The following is a 24,878-nucleotide window of genomic DNA, read 5'->3' as shown; positions in this document are numbered from 1 at the left end:
TTTCAAATGGCCACCCCCCCCCCCCCTCACGGCCAGTAGTGCGTGACTTTTGAATAACCTTGTATATTATCACATTCAGTTTAATGCTTTTGTTCTAAGTTTTCTAAAAAAACATATGCACAAATAATATCATCATAAATTCAGTTAAAGGTTACCTAAGTTTTATAACTGGACCCAAGTTTTCAAATAATTCGTTCAAAATTTTACAATAATCGGGGAACAGTGAATTCACGGCCAGACGTCATGTCGAGCTTCACAAGATTTATGCAATCCGCGCTAGCCGCGGAATTTCGGGGAAATAATTATGTGTTCGCAATGCGGCTCGTTGAGCGTTTTGCTGAGCTGTCTGAACGCGCCCTAAGAGTCCTATACGAAACCAAATTCCTTTAGCATAAATTAAACGTTGCACATGGTGACCGATAGAGTACGAAATTCATCGATGGTGGAGCATTTACACGATTCATTCGAATTATATGAAAACGCGAATTTTACGGTGCGCAGGCGTCCATTCTGCAATTGTCCGCGCTTAAAAGGTCATACTGTTGATTGTGGAGAGGTCTGGCATTACCGTTCATTCTCCGGCGTTAATACACATTAAGCGAATTTTCGCGTCTATCCGATCGATTCTTCTGGAATCTTGTTGAATCCGATGTGACTGATGTCATCAGTGCGATGGTGCAACACCCATCGGAGATCCGTCGCCGTGAAAAGACGGAGCGATCGACCCAACGGAAAAGAGCGGGAAATAAATGTAAACATGACACAAATGAAGTTAGGTGATAATACCGAATGGTTGCTAAGGCTAATAATATTTCAATTTCTTTAAATTATTCGTTGTCTTTTTTGTCGTCTGTTCCTAAAGCACAATGGATGGTGGTGTTGAATGTCGATGAGGAGGAGGAGAACACTGAGCATGCTGCTGTGGCTGCTGTTTACCTCTCCTCCATTTCAAATGACGCAATTACTGCTGCATTAACAGTAACTGAAGCGAGAAAGAGTTTCATCATTTGTCTCTTTATTTTAATTGTAATTCGGAAGAAGAAAGAAAGTTACTTACTTGCATTGTTATCCATGGTCCATTCAATCTATTTACTTCCTCTTGCGGTTGAAACGGGATAACTATATACGATAACGGGAAAATTCAAGAATACCTGAAATTCCGATGAAGGATGAGTTATGAGCATAAACAATAGCATCGGATTCGAGCAAACCCCCTGTGTTCTGCGGGGTTCAGTCTGGATCCCAACGATGACCCCGGTGAGCACCAACCGTCTGTTTGGTGAGCCCCGAAAACGCGGATCGGGTTCACGAGAAAATACGGACTCACCGGATCAGATTCACGCGCTCTACCCGATCCGACGCAAAAATTCGCTAGTTGAGGCGGACATCTGCCATTCTGGGGTCGCAAAAAATGACCTAGAGGTCATCGCAGACCTCAAGAAGTTTCTTAGCTCTAACGAGAGTACTGTAGCTAGGATTGCATTCCGGAAGGTATGTATCCTTTTATGGCACCTATGTAAGTGAAAGTTCGGTTCCCTTGGAATTATTTGAAGAGAGAATTTCATCGGATCGTAAAAGGGTCTTTTTTCACAACATAAAACACAATGTAGGGTTGCCTAACCCGCTTGTCCGCCAGAATGCACAATTTAACTGATGTCTAGGGTAACGTTTGAAGACAATTTACGTAATCTTTTACAAGTCACAGCCAAAGTCAACGACACCATACAAAAATCCAAAAAATGTCGGATAAACGTTTTGAGGCTCTGGACCTGTAAGGAAACTGTTGAATATTTGATTTAGTTGATTATCTTTGAATTGGTTTATTTGTTGAATTTTTTTTTTCTATAGTAGGGCCCACGAACCTGATAAATCCGGCGCATAAACGCATGGACCATGTAAATGACAACGCTGTGAGGTCGAGCACATCCACGAGACCGGGTATTGTGAACGGGAAAAGCTATCGCATGATAATCGCTGCAATTCTCCTATCTGCAGGTCAAAATTCTTAAAAGCAAAGCCCTTCCGTTCAATTTCTTGTAATTTTGCCCCAATCTCTTCGTACATTACATGGTTGATTTGCTTGTAAAATTCTAAACTAAATGATGTATAATTGTAATTTGCATTCTTCATTTTTTCCTTATTTTTCTTTTTTGTGGCAAAGCTCAATTTTTATTCATCTCATCGTATCTCGAACTGTAATTTTCTCCTATTCGACCGATTGTTGTAAGCAAGGCGTCTTTTTACTCGTGTTGTGACTAGGCCACCCGGCTCTGGGACCCAGCACACAATATAGAATGAAGTTCTGAAAGGAAAACTACTGAATGAATCTTTTGGACGAACAGAGGCACGGCCGAAAAGATACACGCACTATTTAAAAGGATTTAGATATGGTTGGGGGACACATCCCCCAACCTTTCAAAGATAATACTCACATCGTGAAAACGGTCACAGGCTTCTCGACCCGAGTCAATCTACAACTGACTCCCCAGCGGCTCAGGGCACGCCATCTCTGATTGGTCGATCCATCATCATTCGGCAACTGCAATCAATCAGAGATGCCCCGTCCAGAACCACTGGGGAAGTGTCGCCCTCTGGCGAAACTACTAGAAAGCCATTCTCTCTGATACATTACTGTGCTACAGTGTTTCAACGGAAAGTAGGGAAATACTCGTTAAATGCATGTTAAGCAATTTTCAAAAAAATTTAGTTCACTCTAGTAGGATGATGAAATCGGAAATTACGCGAGAGCAATTAGGGTTCGATTGTGGCTCGGCTCGGCATCGTTGCGCGAACTCCAGACTCAGTCTGGGCCAGGTTGCTGCTGCCAGCGTTTGCAAGAAATACCCGCGGCTCAGGGATCATCTTTCAAGGGCCCTATTATACATGAGAATATCCAATATTTCACTAAGATAATTTTTCTTTTTATGTATTCATACATTTCAACTGTTTTTTTAACGTTATACTTTATCCAGGTCAATTCTTAATGATGCATTGCTACAGACGGGAACTTTCGGGCCCGCGTAAGCTTGGTGCATGCGTGCGATGCAAGGTTGATCGAGTCAATTGGAGGAGTCGGTCATCGCGCATCACGCGTCTTATTTTCTCTGATTACAGAGATTTCCGTCCTTAGAATAGAGCAAATTACCTTATCCTTGAGTATTTTTCGTCGTAGATTCCATTCTTGATCATATTTCAGCCGCAAAACGAGTTTTAATGCGATTTTACACACTTTTCCATGTCTATTAAAAGTGGGATCCTTGATAGCTTATTTTTCACGTTACTCTCGGCGAATGGGACCGTAAGCGTCTTACATAAAGAAGAGTTTTGCAGAACTTGACTCAAAGACATCACTTGAGGAGCAAGGGAGGGCGGCTTCACAGGCCCCTCACCACGAAGGTTGCAATATTTCTTTCAATTTCTGCTAATATCGTTTTTTGTTTGTGTTAATTGGTTTCTCGCAATTGCACTCTGACACATATACGGAACATCCTGATAATGTTATTTTTTCTTCTCTTTTCCTCCAGCCAGTCAATAGATGTTTTCATTTTTATGAAATCTCTACTCTTTTAGTTATTCAACAAATATGCATGTTTCAAAAAATAGATCAATATATTAAATAAATAAAAAAAAGAGATGTATATTCTGTAGCCTCTTTTTATCGAGTAATCCTGGAAAATTATTATAGGTACTTACCACAAGATATAAAAAATGGAATGCAGTAAAAAAACCATGTTTATCATCTTCCATTATTTCGTTTCGTTCCTCGAAGTTTGGAGTGAAGTTTGAAACATTTTTATTGAAAAAATATTAAAATAGGAGGAAATTTTATTTTCATGCAAGTTCTGATCCCTTGAAGAACCTCTGAGAAGGACCAATGTCTCTCGAAGAAATTTCTTATATTTCTTCTTTTTAAACTCACAACCGATGTTTTATTTTTATGGAGCTCATGGATGAGTTCTAGGTATGTCGAAGACATTTTGCAAGAAACGGGACATGTGAAATAAAATGCGCAAAACATACACCTTAAACTTTATCGCACAGTATAACACTGATCGAATTAGCGTCGTAGACTAACAGGAGGTTAATGTCTCGTCAAAATATCGAAAAATCAGCCAAAATCAGGAATCAGTAGAAAAATCACCGAGATTGAAGGATATCGTGTAATGCACAATTTTATTGATGACATCAGAGCAAGATCGGATTCCCAGCAGGTGTGACTTCCAATCATTCAAATGGACCGTTTTTGCAGATTAGCGGATATTAGCGGCTAATTATTACATAATATCATTCCTGATAGTGTACAAAAAGCAATCCAACAACGGATTATGCGGAATCTTGTGGACATTATTTTATCGAGCTATCATAACATTTTTTGGGGCGTTTTTTTAACGCAAGTTTTGGAGGTGGTTTTGGTCCTCCTAGAAATATGCCAATGCACATTAATGATATACGAAAATGTTTCTTAAAGGAAGGAGAATAAGCATGTTTAATGGAAATTTTGATTTATCTGCCACAGAACTTGTGCAAAAGCGAAATATAACCTTATCAAACTGTAAATTTGATACTACCTGCAATGTCAGCTTTAGGCAACCCGCATGTCAAAGTGGAAGGGTTCAAAGACCCTTGAGCCATGGATACATTCATTTTGGAAGCTTAACTACTAGAAAACCAAGAAAAAATATTTAAAATTTGACTAATTTTTTCGTCGCCCATGACCGACCTCTATCATTGACTCGATCCACCGTGCGGCGTGTCGCTTAAGCTCTGAAGAGTACGCGCGCGTTGCGCTACAGATCACCCGTTTTGTTCCTCGTGTCTCTCGTTTCGCGCGCCATTTTCTGGTGTCTTGCGGCTTTTGTATCCCCGGTACGACCAAACGGACGAAATTTTCGTCGATTAGGGCCGTAACGTGGCGTATACCACGGAGGACTAATGTTATTTTATCTAGAAACCTCAAATTTCAACCTGCGTCACTTAAGTCATTTGAGCACCGGGTAAAAAATTAAATTTTGGTTCTAAGTTTTTGCTTTACACGAGGCTTCTAATCTATACACACATCAACTTTTAAGAGCAGGACCTTCTTCGAATTCGAAAATTTAAAAAGTAAGAAACACCCTACCCTTTGGTGTTTTGTTTCATGTGCCTTTATACTTTCAGCGTCATTTTTTAAGTCCAGGGGTGTTGAGCTTGGATTGCCCCAGTTGGAACAGGCTGAAATGTAGCTGGGAGAATACGATTGTTCGATTTTGACTCTGTTTTATGACAAAAATAAAGAATAAAAATTGTGGTCATTTCGTGCAAATTGTGGGTAACACACTGTACAGTGGGTCCCCTCTCCTTCTCCCCCCACTCACCCGCACATTTCAAATTTTCCCGCCGTTGGGTTCTGGGCGTCTGCGCGTGCGCAGACAGATTCCTGTGTGTTCCTGCGAAGACCCCATTCCCCATTTGAGTCTCAGACGTGCTAATAGTCCGAGTTTTTCTTTTTCCGGCCCGTCGGGAATTTCTCGTATCGCCTCAAAAATGTGAGTATAGTTTTGTGAGTTGGTCCCCTTTTTCAGGGGCCAACTAGATTTTTTCATTAATGCGCCCCACTCCGGCCGATTTGCGGGGTCCCTTTATTTTTTGAGTTTGTCATTTTTTCAGTGTTTTATCCTGTTCTTTGCTTAGGCCCACAGCATGACATGTTTGACGTATCCGTGTGTTCATTATTTGTTGTTCACTTCATTCCCTTTCATTGCTATTATGTTGTACAGTACAGTCGGACCTGTACAACACTGAAAAAATATCCTGCATTATTCTTTTTGGAAGTAGCTGCATTCAGGGTTTATCATTATGGTTAGAGTAGCGGAAGAAGAAAAGTATTGACATGTTGGTAATTTTTGGAATAGGTTTGATCAGGTCATGGAGCTTTTCGGGCCCAAAACAGCAGCCAACCTGTGCACCTTAAACTTTCCACAAGTACTCGTCATTACAATTATTACCACTTGTTATTTCAAAGATCATTAAACTCCGCAGTAGACTTTTTTTCCCTTTTTTCCTCAAGTTAGTGGAGGATCCTTATTTCTAAACACTATTAGCTTTCCTAGGTTGACTTAGAAATGTGAAGGTTGGCAGCTACATTTCTTGGAGGAAGCTTGGCCTCCCTTTTGGACCAAAAGTGCTCCATGTTTTGACCTGTCCTTACTCTTTCTACCCAGGTTCTCTACTCTTGGTTAGAAGAAGCTCTCTCAAAAGGGGAAGCACTCGGAGATCTATGCAGTAACCAAAATGGGAGCTGATACACATAGCCACCATCCATTATTCAGCAGGCTTTAAGCACTTCCGCAACCACCTGTCTAATTTTCGTTATTTCAGTCATGCCTCAGTCATGATAATCCTCATTAATATAAACTTCGAAGGATTCCACTTTTTCATTCCACTTGTTATTCGTCGCCTGAGCGTGCAATTAATGAGAATGTTTCAAATGAGTTTGAATGGGGAAAAGTGCTGAAAAGGCAGCATTCTGGCAACAGTGGAGCCTGGGAGGGACGAGAGGCTTCCTCTCTGGGAAAACCCTTAGCCAGAAATGTCGTTAAAACAAATTTGTTCGATTTGAAGCATCAAATGTGTTCTAGGGAACGCTATTTTGAAACAAAAATTGTGAATGGATACAGATGTTACAAAAAAAGAAAAAATAAAAAGAAAAAAAGACAAGAATGAAACGTGAATATTAGTTTTCTAGTCATCAAAAATGAGTCATTTTATTCAAGTAAATTTCCTTTGTTATTTTCAGGTAACTTGTGTCATAGAACTTCCTGAGGGACGCATTTTGCAGGAAAAAGATGGAGACCCAAATTTTCCTCCACTCCTCATTGTAGGTGTTGCAAGTGAGCTGATAGGAGGTTATGTTCATGTTTATCATTCTGGAACTGGTAAAATATTGCGCTCCATTCATTTTAAAGAGAAGGTTAGTCCCTAATTTTAGCTCCAAGACAGCATTTTACAGATGAAGAAGAATTACTTTCTCGATCGCTTTGCGGGTAGAGGAAGTATTGTCATCCAAGGAAAAAGTCAAAATATCATAATTTCTAGGAATTTTAAGGGGCTTGGAGTCAAAATAACCATACTTAAAAACATGTATGTCCATCTGTCTGTTGGTCTCATTAAGTGCACATTGCACAGGTGTACCTAGAAATTTATCCGTTTAATTTTATTCAGATTAGGTATGAAAAATTATACGTATAGTCTCCTTATGATCATCAAGTGATCTAAGGATATGCCAAAATTTGGGGGGGGGACATGAGACAAAATCAAGAACTTGAACGAATCACTAATATTTACACTGAGCTGTTTTCATGTGACTGAAAAGTTTGAAAAAAATGTCTTTGTATTAATTCTTTGAACATTTGCAACAAGCATCACCAGCAACAAATTCTCAAAGATCTTTGGGCCAGACACAACATTCGAGGAAGACAGGTCATTTAAAGAGAGCACTTACGCCTTTAAAATCACACTGTCAGCTGTTTTCTGATGACCATAAAATAACGAGGCCTTTAATTCATTGAAAATTGTCATTAATCACCACCAGAATATCATTTCTACAAGTCCCTAAAGATCTTTATACTTGAAATTGGAACTGGACGGACCAACAGCCCTAACCCGCTTATAACTAATTCAGGATGTCCAAAAATCTGGAAAACCAGGAATTGTCTGGGAATTTGTAACGACCTTGAAAAGTCAGGGAATGTCCAGGAATTTTGGTGGCACCAATTGGTGGAATTAATTTTTCTGTAATGGATAAGTAAATTACATTTTTGTTTAATTCTATAACTCATGATAACTTGCTCCCTAAAATTACAGATGGGATAAGAAGAAGTACTTTTCTTATCTTTTGATTATAGATTTCTCTTTTTATTTTTTTACTTAAAGATATTTTGTTCAAACTAATAATTATCATTATTTTTAATGAATAACTTGTAGTTACTATTAATAAGGTGATAAATCTTAAGGCTATGATTTTGTTTAATGGTTTAATTATAATCATTTCTATAACGATTTCCTTCGAATAGAATCTTAATACGAAAGGAAGAGCACATCAAATTATTCTTGCTACATTAAAAGAAATGTTTGTTACTAACAGGTTTATTCTGGTTGCAGATATTTTTCGTAGATCTTGAGTATTACTAATTGAAATAAAAGTTCTTCTGCATAGAAAAATAAGGGCTTTGAAGGCTGCATGCATGATTATATGAAAAAAGCTAATGAATATAAATCTGTTGAAATACAGATGAATATAATTCTAATTTGACTTTTAAAGACTCTATGACAATTTTGAAAGAAAGTCAGTGAACTTTATTCCAATTGCGTTGTTAGTGTTTGCTGGTGCGGCTGTGATGAGTTCCTCTAGGGCATTTCAAGTGAACTATTTGTTAACTGTTTTTTCTGATTTCCGCTACTCGCGCTGCTATCGGTGAGCGGTGCTGTGTGAAATGTGAATAGTCGTTTTTGCCTCTGATGATTTCTCTCGATACTACTTGCAATCCCGGTTGCCTACCTATCGTCTCACCGAAAAAATCCTAATTCGCAAACAGTCTAAGGTTTTGTTTCCGTGCTTTGTTTCTCCCAACCGCGTGTTGTGCTTAGTACCATAACCTCAACTTTTTACTCTTGTGGCCTCGCACTCATACCGTGGTCTAAATGCTTCGACGTAGAATGGACTCAACCAGCAAGTTTTGGAATTTTCCTAAATAAATTATTCCATTATCTGACAAACAGTAATTGGAACACTTGTTATTAATTGATCCCATTTTGCAGGGTATGAACATTTTTGCAAGCCTGTAAATGCTATAAATATTCCAATCATATTTTTATGTTCCAATTTTGATAATCAGTTTTAAATACCGAGGTAGGATACAACTACAAGTCAATTTGGGAAGTTTCCCGCAAATGACTGCTCCGGGATGTGTTGAAAATGTTTACAAAGTCAACAAAAATTTGTCCAAAATATTTTTTTTTTCAGAATTTGTTAAAGTATGTCCCTGTGGTTTTTTTATTAGACATTTAACAATAGGAATCCTATGAATAGTAGCTACCTACAGACACTTGCCGTCTCACATCTTTTAAATGAAGTAGCTTGTGAGTTTTGAAATACCTTTAAGAATACTGAATACTCAAAAACCAGCATGGTTTCTTTAGCCTTCATAATCAAGGTTTTACACAACTCACCCTCTAGGTAGGCTTAAAGGTAAATCGAATGGCTCAGACTGTAAACATACCACCTCGCTGTATTTAAAATGCTCAGCTTTCATCATAGTTGCTCTGTTTTCATAAATGGCATTAAGGGCGGCACATCTATTTCAACTCGGTCTTTTAAAATGTCATACTCTGTATCTGTAGATATTTCGGCCCTAGGAAAATGAATCTTTCATTGAATTTTTGAATGACTTAAAAAAACGGCAAAAAATAGCAGGAAATCGGTATAACGAACATTTACTGATGGATTCGCATGAAACTTAATACTCAGTTGGTTTCTGGCTTGAAAGAAACGTCAATATCATTAGATTCCCATAATGCAAAATACTTTCTAAAAGGCGGCTGAGTCTCATGTGAAACCATCAATACACGTCCGTTATGCCGATTTTCCGCATAAGAGTCGGCCGCCTTTCAAAGAGTATTTACATATAGCATTTTAGGAATCTAATCATTAAGAAATTTCTTTCAAGCCAAAAACCACCTGAGAACTGAGTTACATGCAAATCCATCAGTAAATGTTCGTAATACCGATTGCCTGCTATTTTCCTCCACCTTTTTAAAGTTATTAAGATTTTCAAAAATCTGATGAAAAATTAATTTTTCTCATGTCAAAGTATATAGGGTCACAAAGTATCCTGTACATCCATCGACAAGCAGCCTAAATATCCACTTCCCGCTGTAAGCCGCTATTTTGAAGAAGACCGAATTTACAGGAAAACCAATGCTAGAATCGTTTTTCTGTCCCCAAGAAATCCTGGGATTCCAAATCCCATCCTAACCCGTCAATAAAAACGGATATACCAAATTTCCGTCATTTTGAACTTTGAATTTTGTGAAAAATCCAACTTTTGACCTGCGGCTTGTGCCAACATTTTTTTTTTCTTGTCTTCCAAATAAGGTGTCACAAAGAGGGGGTTGCCATTTGAAAAAAAAAGTTGGCACCCACCTCCTTCAGAATTTCAGGGGTACCAAAAAGTTGCCACTTTAGATCTAGAAGCATCTCTAAAGTCTCAAATCCCTATGTTAATTAGGAAAAAAGTTACAGGGGTGATGGCTGACTCTTGTATAACTGTGTATAGTGTTCTAATGCTCTTTAAGTACCTCTTAGGAGTATTAATATTTTTGGGGGGCTATGTATGGGTCAAAAACTTGAAATTTGTCAACTTGTTGATAGGGTCCACGGCTGAAGTGAAGACAGAATTCTCTTGAGTCTCACAAATCCTTAGGAATGCCATACTGCTGCATGAGAGAAGCTGTGTTCCTAAGTGGGTGTAGTAGGCTATTCTTCTATTTTTAATCAGAAGGAAATTCAGTGCAAGTTTCAAAATATTGTCTCTTGTTTTTTGATTTAGGTAGCGAAACATGGTAGCAATAGACCGTTTTAGTGATGACGTTACATTTCGAGGTGTGTTGCGATTTTAGGCCTGGTGCCCTAACCGGGATTCAATCGGTTCAATTTACCTGAGATTTCTCATGAGGAACTGAATGTCAGTTTTTCAATGGTGATTTTGGATAGTTTAAGACTGTTTCTGCCGGATTTTCTTGCAATTAAAAGTTTTTCATATCCTCAAATGTACGTTTCTGCCTGGTGAATCATCAATATCGCATCTCATAAATTAATTTTACCCATTGTCAGTTAATTGCGGCAAGTTCCGAGAGTGAGGCTTTGTTACCATTTTGTTTACCTTCTCATTTTGGACTCTGTTTCTCGATAATTTTTGAAAAAAAAACTTTGTAGGTCTCTCATGTTAGTTTTTCTTATGAATTCTATCCATCTTGACAGTATCTAAATATCTGCACCTATTTAGTCGAGTATTGGACTCTTTCAAAAGTATTGCGCTGCAGTAATTCCAGCGATACATCACCCACTTTTTTATTTCATCTTATCCATAATGTTGCCTCCTAAACAATTCAATACAAAGGTACGATATTGTTTAAATCACTTTCAGTTAATACCTTCAGAGGAAAGCTGTCTTTATGATCCAGTATTAACTGTTAGTATACAATAAAACTGTGGAGAAGTTGTCTCCGTTTGATCCAATTGATGTTGATAAGATTCTGAAGGTGCTTTATTGATAACATTCTCGCACACCAACATTGCCGGGAACTTATTGGCGTAAGCTCAGTAAAGGTACAATAAGTTGAAAAGCACTCATCAGAATCTTTTTTTAACTTCTAGGTAAAGGTAAGTATCCATAGCGGTGAGGGGGATGTCCAACTACAATTTAACTCATTCTGACGTAATGTTTACCCACATATACCGTCGCATAAATACGATGTATAGAGTAAAATAATGATTATAAACTCGGTAATGTATATAAAATCCACCATTGCAAGGTTTTTTTTTTAGATAAATGGAAAAAGAGCATTCTGCCGAGTCCCAGAGAAGGATGTAAATAAAGGAGTAACATAATCTCATTCTCGGGACTTGTTTCGATTTATTGAATATAATTAATTTATCTGAAGCGACATTGACGATTCACCCAGCAGAAACAGTCTTAAATTATCCAGAATTACCGTTTGAAAATCGACGTTCCATGCCTTATAGGAAGTCTCATGTAAATCAAATTAACCGAATCCTGATTAGAGCATCAGGCCTAAAATCGCAATATATCTGGAAATGTAATGTAACACTAAAACGGTCTATGCAAATGCAATTAGACTGATTTTGTCAGTGCCGTTTAACTTCAAATTTTTTTTCTATTATTGGTTTTTTTCTAAACTTTTACCATCCTTTTTTCTTGTTTGTGATCCGACAGTTTAATGGCATCTTTTAATCATATTTTTTTTCCCCTCTTCAGGTGACTGCCCTCAGTCTAATTCTATGCAACCCTTGTGAAATATCTCCTTTGTCTCCCCTTTTAAAAGATATGAGTGGAGTTCTAGCTGTTGGCACCTTAAGTGGAAAGACATATATCATTGATCTGCGCAGAAATGATATCTTGAAAGGTTAGACTTTGTTCACTCTCTCCTTTTGAAGTTTCAAGACATATTCTATGGTGGGTTGAGTATGAAGCAGTTCAGTTGACAGAGCCAAATATGAAAAACTGTGATGCAGAAGAAATGAGAAATTCAACTTTCAACTCGCACATTTCGAAATTTTATTCAGTTTTTACAACCTTTTTGGAGGAAACTGAATTCTGTTTTCAAAAAAACCGACAAAAATATGCCGATCCCAGCTCCTCTCACCACCAAAAAGCATCAGTTCTTGTGGGAAGCGGTAAACTGATTGGGATCGTCTAGCTTTGGATAAATCTGCCACATATCTGGGGTGCAATCCGACGACCGGGTTAATCACTCTGTGGATTCTTGGGTCCTCTAGTTGGATGACAACTTTGGTAAAATTTCTTCAAGTAGCACTGAGGGTTGTCAAGTTGTTTTGGGCGTAAATTGCATCAGATTGCACCTACTTTTAGAGACCAATTTGGGTGAGCGAAAATCTTTGTTCTAAGTTGTAGGCGGCAATGCGACTCTGGCCTTTCAAACCTCCATAACATTTTTAATTTTTATCAAATGAGTGAAGCTTGGTCTCATCAGAAAGCTGATAAGCCTTTGTTCCATACAAACCAAGAAAAATCCTTTACCTAGGTTACATTTAAAGTTAAAGAATTCGTTTCACTACTTTTTGGACAACCTACGTAATTTTTAAGTGATGAGAGAAAGGAGGAATAGGTCTCTCAAGGCAATGATATTTTAATCAAGTCTAATATCACATCACATTTAGACATTCATCACCATTATTTTTTAATTTTTACATCCACAGTAATTATTTTATTATCGTTGAAAATTCTGAAGCTCTAGCATGTGTTGGGGATTCCCAATTTAAGTAAACCTTCTTTTGTCAAACATCGCGGAAAACACAACGGTGCCACTAGTTTTCTCTGAAACAAACTCCTAAGCTTAAGTTAAGACCGTAATAGAGGGGACCCTCCTTGTTATGCCGAGAGTCCATGGGGGGGGGGGGGGCGGCGAATTCATCAGGAGGGTTGCCATAGTTTCAGCAAGAGTACCCACATATGGTGAGTATGGACATGTCGGTAAGTTTGAGGTTAGGTCGTTGAGCTTTTAGGGTCCCTAAGGGCAGCCAACGTATGAATTCTTCCTATTCAAAGTGATTCATTGCTTCCAAGGAAGTATTATTGGTCCTCTCCTTTTCAATTTAGTGTATGAACCAATAATTAAAGCTAAAACAGATCCAGACGTAACAAACATCGCATACGCAGACGACATACTGAAGATCTTAATAACCTATGACAAAACTACACTTCTCAGAGACAGCGAAAGAATAACGGCACAAATCAACAAGCAATTGAAGAAAATAAATCTTACCATGGAAAACTCTAAAACCGAATCCTTGATTTTGGAAGGAAAGAAGATAGACAGAAGTGAAGCAGTCAAATCAGTCGACGGACAGATCATGGAGGTTGGGACATCACTCAGATACCTTAGTATCTTTCTGAACAAGGGTCTGAGCATGTCCCATCATCTTTGGATCGTCTGTGAAAAAGCCAAAAAAGTCACAGGGCACTTCCAAGGAATTATGCCAAACATCGATGATCTTTCTTTCCTCAAGAGGAAACTCATCATACACGCGATCATGGCTATTATCTGGTACGGGATAGAGTCCCTTTATACCCAGAGTTGAGACAACTCGATTATCAGCTGACTGGCAGCCGGCCTTGGCTGGCCATGGAGGCCGAAATGAGTGCACCCAAACGAACGATATTGAGGGATAAGGATCAGGAATCCTGCGATGTCTGTCACACAAAAACAACAACATCAACAAATTGATCAATTAAAAAGAAAATGAGATTGGTTTGTGAATAATTTCTTAATCTATTTCATTTTGGACCAATGAAAAGAACAATTTACTCTTGATAAACCACAATTAGGTAATATTTTCATTATTCTTGTTCACATTCAAGGTACCGCCATCTTGGTGCACTCGTTTCGGCCTCCATGAGCGAGAACCAATCAGAATTGGATTTTTTTTTAGGCCACTTTCAGCCCAACCCTGGCCCAACCAAAAGTGAGTTGTCTTAACTCTGGGTATAAAGGGACTCTAGTACGGAATTGAAATCTGGTCGGACGCCTGTAAATTAAAATATAATATCAAACTTGTTACATCCACCTGAAGACCCATGAAGAAGGATTTATGCACAGTTCATAAAACAGTAAGCAACAAAGTTTTAGATGTGTTGACCGACTTACCACCCTCGGATCTTCTGATAGAGAAAAATCTAAGGATCAGATTAAAGACAGAACCTAAAATCGAGATTGAGACGGATATTAACAGAAGATGGAATGAAAGATGGGAAAATGCATTGGACACCGAAGACAGATGGCTCCACAGGTTACTTCCGTCACTGAAACCTTGGATTGAAAGATCAAACGGGGTGACAGACTCCTTTTTGACTCAATTTTTCTCCGGCCATGGCCGTTTTAATCACTATCTTTTTCGCTTTAAAGTAACTTTTTCCTCCCTTTGTCCCTTATGCTTGTCTGCAGAGGACACGCCGGAACAAACGTTCCTCGGCTGCAAGCACATTTCTACCCTTAAATACAATCAAGAACAAAAACTCAACGGAAAACTGAGTCCAGAAAATTGTGTCCATTACATGCTTGAATCATTAGGAAACTGGAATTTAAGCTATGCTTATATAAAAGAGATTCTCCAAAATAAAATATCAAAACAAAATGAAAATTATGCTCAAAATACAGATAACAACAGAAATTCAAGCATCCCATCCAATCCATCACCAAGTGATGCAGCCGAAGACATATCCCATAGGGATGATTCTGGCATTGTCCATGCAGGTACGCTTACATGAGTTTGGTTTAGTTGGTCGACTCGACCTCGGTCCCCAATCTTCCTTTGCCTTGCCTACTCTTGATCAGAGCATATTCCAAATTAGAGCCTAAACCAACATATGATAGTTTGAGCGTCTAGATGACCATCTGGCCAAAACCCACCCCATGTGGAGTGGTAGTGCGAAACGGATGGAAATCAAAATCCCTGACCTTGGGTTACCACAGCCGGAGGAACAAGGCGCTTAAATTGTCATATCTTTGTTAAGATTCTATCTTTGATAAGATTCGCCACTTTCTCTCATGGTCATCAAAAAAAAAATGATTTATCTATACTATAAGCTCTCAGACCTCCTAACTTTTCATTTCCAGTAACGCCTATAAGGGGAGGCTACCGATTGTCCCCCTCAGATCAGGTTCAAATTTGGCAGAGAGGTAGAATAGGTTAATATAAGAAACCGCATTTTTTTTAGGTGCCAATGCCCAGCCGTTTTTGAGTTATGAATTTTTGAAGTTGCCGTTATTTCGTGTCAGCGACGCGCTCAAGTTGAGCCTACCGTGCGCGCACCTTTCAATGCGATCCGAGTATCCCAGCATACATGTGTGACCGTTGGCTAAGCGGTAGCGCGCTCGCCTACGTTGCCGCGGGTTAGGGGTTCGATTCTTGTACCGAAATCTTAATTTTTATAATTGATTATTTTGTTTTCAAATCGCTTCATCACAACAAATTGTAAGTCACCTTGTAAACGTTTTGATTCTAATTATTTTTTTTTTTTTATTTTTTTTCATGATTGTTTGACAAAAACGGAAGAAAATATAATTAGCATCATAACATTTACAAGGTGACTAACAATTTGTTGTGATGAAGCGATTAAAAAACAAAATAATCAATTGTAAAAATTAAATTTTCATAACACGTATCGGACCCCGAACCCGCGGCACCGTAGGCGAGCGCGCTACCGCTTGGCGAACGACCACATATGAATGTCGGGATACTCGGATCGCATTAAAAGGTGCGCGCACAGTAGGCTCAACTTGAGCGCGTCGCTGACACGAAAAAACGGCAACTTCAAAAATTTATAACTCAAAAACCGCTGGGCATTGGCACCTAAAAAAAATATGGTTTCTTATATTAATCTACTCTACCTCTCTGCCAAATTTGAACCCGAACTGAGGGGTACAATCGGTAGCCTCCCCTTGTTAGTTCCAGCATTCTACCGGCCCGATTTTCAAGATTTTTGCGGCAATCGACAGGCAACTGTCTCCAAATGAGCCCACTCTATGCAGATTTTGAAGATATGACCCAGGTTTTTGTATGCTACATGGCAAAGTTGGGAACTATCCCATTTAAACAATGTAAATTTTTATATTTTGTCACAGTTCATTTGAGTTTTCTACTAGGCCGATTTCAATGAATTTTGCGGCAATAGACAGGCTGTAGATGAGCCTGCTCTAATCGGATTTTGGGGATAAGACCCAGGTTTCTTTACAATGACGCTATAAAATTGAGCGAATTTGCAGAATTCTCCTAAACTGCTGCTGCTATGCACAGAAGGTTGCGCAGTGGCCCAGTAGCTTGCACAAAAAGTTGCACAGTGGCCCATTAGCCTGCACAGAAAGTTGTACAGTGGCCGCGTAGCCTTTGCATTAGCTGTAGCTCTACTCTATGAACACAAGATTCACCGTCTACCTATCAGCTTCGGCGATAGCTGAGTCGACTGGGGTGTCAAGTGTTACTCCACTATGGCCTGAGGTGTAGGTTCGGTTCTCAACGCCTGAAATAATCAATCAAGACCTGTTAATCGTCTGCCGTTGTTGTAGTGCCATTGTTCATTAATCAATCATAGCTATATGCATCCTTATGCTATCAGATTTGTTTTCATTATTCAACACAAACAAAATCATTTCTTCTAAAACGTAATATTTATGTTGTATATTGTATTTTTTTAGGGCTGTGAGCATGTGGCTTTTTTTATGTCGAATCGAATTGAATATTTTGAAAAAAATTCAAATTCGAATCGAATTGAATATTTTTAATTTTTATCTATTTTTGACCAAAACCAACCTTTGTGTTAGTCGAAGTAAAAATTGAATAAATAATTTTTTTTCTTTCTAAAATTCAAATTTTGAATAAAGAAATTACTAATTTAGATAAAAAGATCAAGAATTAATCAATTTATTTAATCATCATATGGTTTTTCCTACATTTTGATTTGTTGGGGAAAGAATAGAAGGGAAAGAAAATTGTTTCCTTTAATTAAGAACAAGCAATTGATTGAACTGTGGCGGAACAGTAAAACTGCTGCTTACTGTCCGAAAATCCACTTAATTCTGTTTTACTGCACATCAATGCTGATCTTGCAAAGATAGTCCAGCAACATTGTAAAGACTAGGGTGCCGCACGAGGCGGAGGAGGATAGGTTATGGAGATCAGTAAAGTCGCCCATTTGTACGCCATGTTGATGACGTATTCGGTGGAACTCAAGTGGCGCGAATTTTGAATCGACCCGTCTAATAATGCGAGTCCGCGAGTGCCGTGCGCTGAATGAACCACTGAAACGTTGGCCTTTGTTTACCTAACCTCAAAACAAGTAGTCTGAACTGCGCGCCTGTTCCAGTTCTTTCTAGCACGTCATCAATATGGCCGAATGTACGAGTCCTCGGTCTTTTTCTTTAGATATTCGAAGTCTTGTCAATGTTCTCGAATAATTCGATTATTCGAGATTTCTAAGTTCGAGTTCGGAAAAATTATTCGAACTCGAATATTCGAGATTTTCGAATATTTGCACAGCCCTAATTTTTTTAGGGAAAAAGAATCAATATTCACAAGAAGCTAAAAAAAGAGGTCACAAAGCGGCCCCTTGATGGCGCAGAGCGTCTTCAGGGGGTTGGGTGCATAGCAGCCAGGGGTGTAGCCTCCTAGTTATTACAATTGCTACAACTCGTCGTTTGTAAAACTGACTCTGACTTAGTTTTTGCGTAAATTAACTCATTTTGTGGAAGGAAGCTCTCTTCTAAACATTTTTAGCCATCTTGGTTTGATATTGGAATCTGAAGATTGGCAGTGACATTTTTTATGTTAGAAGTTTGGCCGCTCTTTTAGGACTTAAGAGCTCCATATTTTAACATGCCTGTAATCGCCCTCTATGGGTATTTTAGTTCCAGCTTAGGAGTCCCCATACAGAGTGGCAACCCTGGTAATGTATTTTCTTCCTATATGTGCATGGAGAGTTTCACTGGATATAGATATGGACTCTCAGCGTTGCAAGGAGAATCCCCTCCATTACGACCTGCCTTTTGCGAGCGTTTTTCGAGCTTTGAAGTTCTTTTCAGAGAAAACAGTGGCTCCATCCTGTTTCTTGCAAAGTTTTATGCCAGATAATGTACTGTAACTGCAAATTCCTTACCCACGCAAGAGCTCTACTGTTTCTTGGATACTTACATGTTCTCCTCAATTTCTGAAAGCTGCAAGACCCCCTGTATATGAAGGGATTTGCTCTTCTTATAGATAAGAAAACTGGTACTCCCGCTCTTCTACGGGCTTTTTTGACCAAAAATTTGTTAAGAACAGACCAAATTGCTGTAAGAGTTGGTTTTAAAGAAAGTTTCTAATCTGGCGGGATCTATCAATAAAGCGACGCTACAAGTACACCCTGCTTCACAATGTGCCGAAAACGCTTTTTTATATGTAGAATTGATTGAGCCGAACTCCTGCTCTACGTTAATTTATTTCTGTTGAAATGCATCATTTACAAGACTAATTGAAAAAATAGAGTTTCATCAAGCCTTTAATACTTAAATGTATGTTTTGCTTTCTCTTCACAGCCATTTCTGCTCCATTGAAGGAAGTGCGAAATGAGATCCAATACTGCGCTGTGCATGTAGTCAGTCCAGATGAAGATGAACCTGAGTTTTTGAAAGATCAAGTAGAACTGTGCAAAAAATCCGGGAATCATTTAGGATTCATCCTGAACGGTAAATCATTATATTCCTTGTTCTATAAAAGTAATGACTGAGAATGCGCTTGATTTAGGGCTGCATCTTTCACGTTTGATAGAGGTGTTGTCAGATAAGTTAGCCATTGTTTACTTTCGGTTTGCATGCGCAGATGACGAATTTAAGCCTCTGCACAGACTGTCATTTGCTACTATCCATTTTGAAAACATCCATCTCATGATTCTATTGTTAATAAACCACTCATCAATTATGACCCGCGACCTTTATGTGGCTGTGATTTCTGTGTGGCTAAAAATTGAATTGTTACAAGGTTTGAAGGCATTATAAAACCTTTCCAAGCTTATGTTCTCGCTTCTGTGAGAGTCAGATGCTTTCATGTAGATAGCAGTGACACGAAAACGCCTGCAAACTGAAAGTAATCAATGGCCAATTTTTCTGTCGACACCTCTAATATCTCATACTGATTCCTTTTTTCCTCTTTTTTTTTGGCGGAAGCTCACTGAATTTTTCATGCCTGATAACTTCTGATGATGTAGAATTTATTTAATGAAAATTGGTAAAAAATATTATTTATCACCTGTATCCCTTGCGTCTTGGACAAGAAACCCACAAAAACAGTGGAATTCATCAAGGCATGAAAGATTTCCCGAAAAACTGGTAGACTTTTAGATGAATTAGTGTTAAAAATGGGAAATTTCTTCTTCTCCTATTACTCTAAGACCACTGTGTTTTCAAATTTGGGGGTCTGCATTGACTCTGCATCTTGCTATGCAAATAATTTTAATTAAATTATTCATGTACTTTCAAGTTTTTTAGGTTTTCGGCTACTCATAATGCGAAAAAAAGGCTGAGCTATTAGCCGACTCAACAAATATAATATGCCATAATGAGCTTGTTCAGTAATTCGTAATTTTTTCATTTTTGGAAACTAGAGAGTGCACATAGTTCACAGAAATTTTCCCCGATTTTTTTGAGCAATATTAACTCACGAAATACGAGTCCAAAAGTCCGTATTTTGAGCTCCCATTCAAACGCGCGCCGCTTGGGCCATCTCAATATGGCGCCCATTCTATCCGTCCGGCGATGGCCACACGTTTGACCTAGCGTGCTGGCGAGGTACCTCTGCATGCCTCTGCCGCGTGTGGGTCGTAAACAAACGAAGATTGATAACACGAAGGATCTGAACAACTCGAAATCTCTTAATATTAATTAATTTAAATCTGTTTTCTACTTCAACCAAGCATTTGGCAATAATATTCATCGTATTTTACAACCTGGAGCCACGGCCTATCGGCTCATTTTAAGGTGCATTCTGAAAATCAGTTTTACAAGTCCAATGTCCAAACCCAGACTTTCTTCTTTTACTTTCTTTTGACCATTCCCTTTTCATTTTCGCCTCAAAACAAATGTTTTGCAGTTTCTTTGTCTTAAGTATGTGGTCCTGAATTCATTCAAGAGTTAGAAGTTCACCATTTATTTAGTATTATAGCCTTCTGACCTCTCGAACCTCTCAAACTTCACCGATATGATCTCATGTAGTTCGAGGTTTCTTTGGCCCAAACCAAGTGATTACACATCTGAGGTGTGTCTTATGGTAGGGCTGTGCGAATGTGGCTTTTTTTTATGTTGAATCGAATCAAATCAAACATTTTGAAAAAGTTTCGAATTCGAATCGAATCAAATTGAATTGAATCGAATATTTTTAATTTTAATCTATTTTTGACCAAAACCAACCTCTGTGTTAGTCGAAGTAAAAATTGAATAAATAATTTTTTTTCTTTCTAAAATTCAAATTTTGAATAAAGAAATTACTAATTTAGATAAAAAGATCAAGAATTAATCAATTTATTTAATCATCAAATGGTTTTGCATACATTTTGATTCGTTGGGGGAAAGAATAGAAGGGAAAGAAAATTGTTTCCTTTAATTAAGAACAAGCAATTGATTGAACTGTGGCGGAACAGTAAAACTGCTGCTTACTGTCCGAAAATCCACTTCATTCTGTTTTGCACATCAATGCTGATCTTGCAAAGATAGTCCAGCAACATTGTAAAGACCAGGGTGCCGCACGAGGCGGAGGAGGATAGGTTATGGCGATCAGTACATTCGCCCATTTGTACGCCATGTTGATGACGTATTCGGTGGAACTCAAAGACGCGTTGTTAAAGTCAGAAGTGCAACCGCCGAGTTATCTGCTGAGTGGCTGAGCTCAGCCGAAGTGTTGTTAAACGTTTTCTGAGTTATCCGCTGAGGTAATCAAAGGCTGCCATCTTTTCAGCAAAATCGCTCAGCGCTCAGCCTGGTTCCTAGGGCGCTTACCAGTTTTGCTGAGAAGATGGCGGCCTTTGCTTACTAACAAGTTTGCATCATCGCTGAGTGGATAACTACAAATGGCGGACTGACGTCATTTCGCTGACTTCAATTTTTAACTTTAACAACGCGTCTCAAGTGGCGCGAATTTCGAATTGAACCGTCTAATAATGCGAGTCCGCGAGTGCCGAGCGCTGAATGAACCACTGAAACGTTGGCCTTTGTTTACCTAACCTCAAAACAAGTAGTTTGAACTGCGCCCCTGTTCGAGTTCTTTCTAGTACGTCATCAATATGCCCGAATGTACGAGTATTCGGTCTTTTTCTTTAGATATTCGAAGTTTTGTCAATGTTCTCGAATAATTCGATTATTCGAGATTTCTAAGTTCGAGTTCGAATCGAATATCGGAAAAATTATTCGAACTCGAATATTCGAGATTTTCGAATATTCGCACAGCCTTAGATGGCTCTTCAAATTCGCAGTTCAGAACTAAATCAGAGACTATAGTTACCTAATGCAGTTCTGCTCTCTTGTTCAATGTTTGTCATAAGTGTTTGTTCGTGTCTGTTCTATGTAAGTGACCACTACAGTGCATGTACATAGTTACGCTGTCGGTACAGGTATTATTTCTTTTTTTCTACAGTCAGGACTTTCTCTTCAGCGCAATAATTTACCAAAGAAATTCACCTAGTTGCGTAAATAATTTGGTGTATAGATATCAAGTTAATATCTCCTTGCGGTGATGCAAAGTTTCTAAGATCTGTCGTAAGTGGGTTTTGCATTTAGATGGTCACTCTTGTCTGATAAAATTACTGATGTAACAGCTTCAAATTTATACTTTGATCTCTGATTCATCATTAAATGACACTCGTGTGGAGTCATTTATCATTAATCAGTTCAAAGCCATTTCGACAATGAATCATCAAAGGTCCGATCGAAGAAAGAATTTTCTGGTGAGTGCTGCGGCTAAACCGACATTACAACTCAATTTTCAATAGCATCAACTTATGAAAATTGGTCAGGAAGTGGTAATGGTAAGTGGAAATTATGTTAGTGCTCGCTTCTTTCATAAGCAAATTGTGTGCTCAAAATTTCAAAATCTACTCACCTGCATGTATGTTAGAAGAGGAATACGACATGATATTTAGCAGGCTACACTTCATCTATGTATAATACGTAAATTTGTCTGAAGAGCAATCTTAGGAAACTTCCACAATTTTTAGTTTTGTTCCTGAAAGAAAATTTTGAAATGACTCTGCTAGTATTCCCAGTGTTTTTTCAGAATTTTTTTACTTCATAGATATCATCAAATACTAAGTATCAACAGATATTGTACAAGGCAGAAAATTTATTTGAGGATTCCTGCTAGTATGTTGTGTTTTCTGCAGCAACAAGGCTCATCATATTTCATGGAATGAAGTGATCAAAACTACTTACTTACCTACAACTTGGTCAGTTTCATGTCTTTCTAGAGTGAAGAAAATATTTTTTTTCCCTTTTTAAGAATTCAGGGTGAGTCGAACCTGTGTAACAAAATTTGTATTAAAGTCCCTTTGTTCAAAAGCACCTAAGAATCATTTCAATGGTAAAGTTGGGGACAATTCTTGTTAAAAGTCCGAAAGTTGGCTGGTTCACTGAATTTCTCAGGTACAGACGGATGGAAGGATTTTGAAAAGACATGGAATTACAGCCTCCCATAAGAAAAAGTCAGGAACATGGTTAAGGTTATCTGGGAATGACAATTGTAACATTTCGTTGCATGATTTTATAATCGAAGAGAAACAGAAAGTCTGAAACTTTCTAAATCTACATGAGTGGTTTTCTAGTTAGGCTATGACATTGATATGCTCGTTTTGTTATCAATTAATCTCCACAAAGGTAAGCATACTTACAAAAACTGTTTCACAACAGATGTGTATGTAACTTGTGATACCTAAGTGACTTTACATATCTTACCAGCTAAAATACCAGTGGCCCAATCATTGAAACTATGTCAGCCCGACATGAAAAGACATAGCCCTATCTTATCCATGCAATATATTGGAATTTGATGCCTTGTTGGGTTGCTCTAAACCTTCAATAATTGGCCTGCTGATGTGTTGCAAGATATTTCCACTTCCTGACGAATGGTCGTGTCTTGGTTGATGCTTTCGAAAGTAGAGTTGTGATGTCGGTTTAGCCACAGCACTCACCAGAAAATTCCTTCTTCGATCGGACTTTTGATGATTCATTGTCGAAATGGCTTTGAACTGATTAATGATAAATGACTCCGCACGAATGTCATTTAGTGATGAATCAGAGATCAAAGTATAAATTTGAAGCTGTTATATCAGTAATTTTATCAGACAAGAGTGACCATCTAAATGCAAAACCCACTTACGACAGATCTTAGAAACTTTGCATCACCGCAAGGAGATATTAACTTGATATCTATACACCAAATTATTTACGCAACTAGGTGAATTTCTTTGGTAAATTATTGCGCTGAAGAGAAAGTCCTGACTGTAGAAAAAAAGAAATAATACCTGTACCGACAGCGTAACTGTGTACATGCACTGTAGTGGTCACTTACATAGAACAGACACGAACAAACACTTATGACAAACATTGAACAAGAGAGCAGAACTGCATTAGGTAACTATAGTCTCTGATTTAGTTCTAAACTGCGAATTTGAAGAGCCATAAGACACACCTTAGATGTGTAATCACTTGGTTTGGGCCAAAGAATCCTCGAACTACATGAGATCATATCGGTGAAGTTTGAGAGGTTTGAGAGGTCAAGAGGCTATAATCTATATAAATAAAATCGTTGGGGGTTTCACTGTAACGCTTATTTCTGGAGTTCTACCGGACCGATTTCGACGATGCTTGACTCTGGTGAAAGCCCTTGACGTCCCGATGTCCGCAAAACTTTCAGACTTCCAAATTTTTCAGCCTCTTTCGCTTGAGACACTCTTGAAGCCAAATCCACCCCCCTCCGACCTTAAGTTTCCGAGAGTTGCGGTATGTTTCCGTTGTAACGCCTAATTTGAGAGATCTACCGGGGCGATTTTTACGATTTTTGGGTCGACTGCAAGCTTCTAGCTTTCAGACGCTCGCAAAATTGTCAGACTTCCAAATTTTTCAGACTCCTCTTCCTGAGACGCTCTTAAAGCCAAATCTACCCCCCTCCGGCCTTAAGTTCCCGGGAATTGGTGTATGTTCCTGATGTAACGCCTATTTTGAGAGATCTACCAGGGCGATTTTTACGATTTTTGGGTCGATTGAAAGCTTCTAGCTCCTAGATGCTCGCAAAACTATGAGAATTTCCAATTTTTCAGCCACATCTGTGTAGACCGCTGAGAGATGCAAATAGACCCCTCTCCATATTACTACTACATAGCCTTCACCCAACGCCGAAGGTCAAACTCGGACTCTGTCTCAGCACTGCTCTGTCTGAATAAAAGGAAGCCGCCCCAGCTACGTGGTTCCATAAAACTGTGGAAGCGGCGCGATGACATGGGTTTTCTCGTCCTTTTTGTCTAACAACCTTCGAGACCGAGGCTGCCCGCTACGGGATCGCAGCCCTA

The 24,878-nt window shown here is 38.6% G+C and overlaps 1 protein-coding gene across 4 annotated transcripts in view; it reads left to right on the top strand.

Annotated features, from left to right (window-relative positions):
• The window catches only part of Elys (AT hook containing transcription factor 1 homolog), a 196,413-nt gene that overhangs the window by 31,404 nt on the left and 140,131 nt on the right, over positions 1 to 24,878 (top strand). For all 4 annotated transcript variants that reach the window (XM_019057835.2, XM_019057834.2, XM_019057833.2 and 1 more), the window contains 3 exons: positions 6,776 to 6,949; positions 12,036 to 12,183; positions 18,868 to 19,017. In XM_019057835.2, coding sequence (XP_018913380.2) covers positions 6,776 to 6,949; positions 12,036 to 12,183; positions 18,868 to 19,017 — 472 coding nt within the window. The remainder of the gene's footprint in view (positions 1 to 6,775; positions 6,950 to 12,035; positions 12,184 to 18,867; positions 19,018 to 24,878) is intronic.

Source organism: Bemisia tabaci, chromosome 2 (assembly GCF_918797505.1).
Source record: "Bemisia tabaci chromosome 2, PGI_BMITA_v3".
Classification (NCBI taxonomy): domain Eukaryota; kingdom Metazoa; phylum Arthropoda; class Insecta; order Hemiptera; family Aleyrodidae; genus Bemisia; species Bemisia tabaci.
This window is presented reverse-complemented; position numbering and strand designations above follow the sequence as displayed.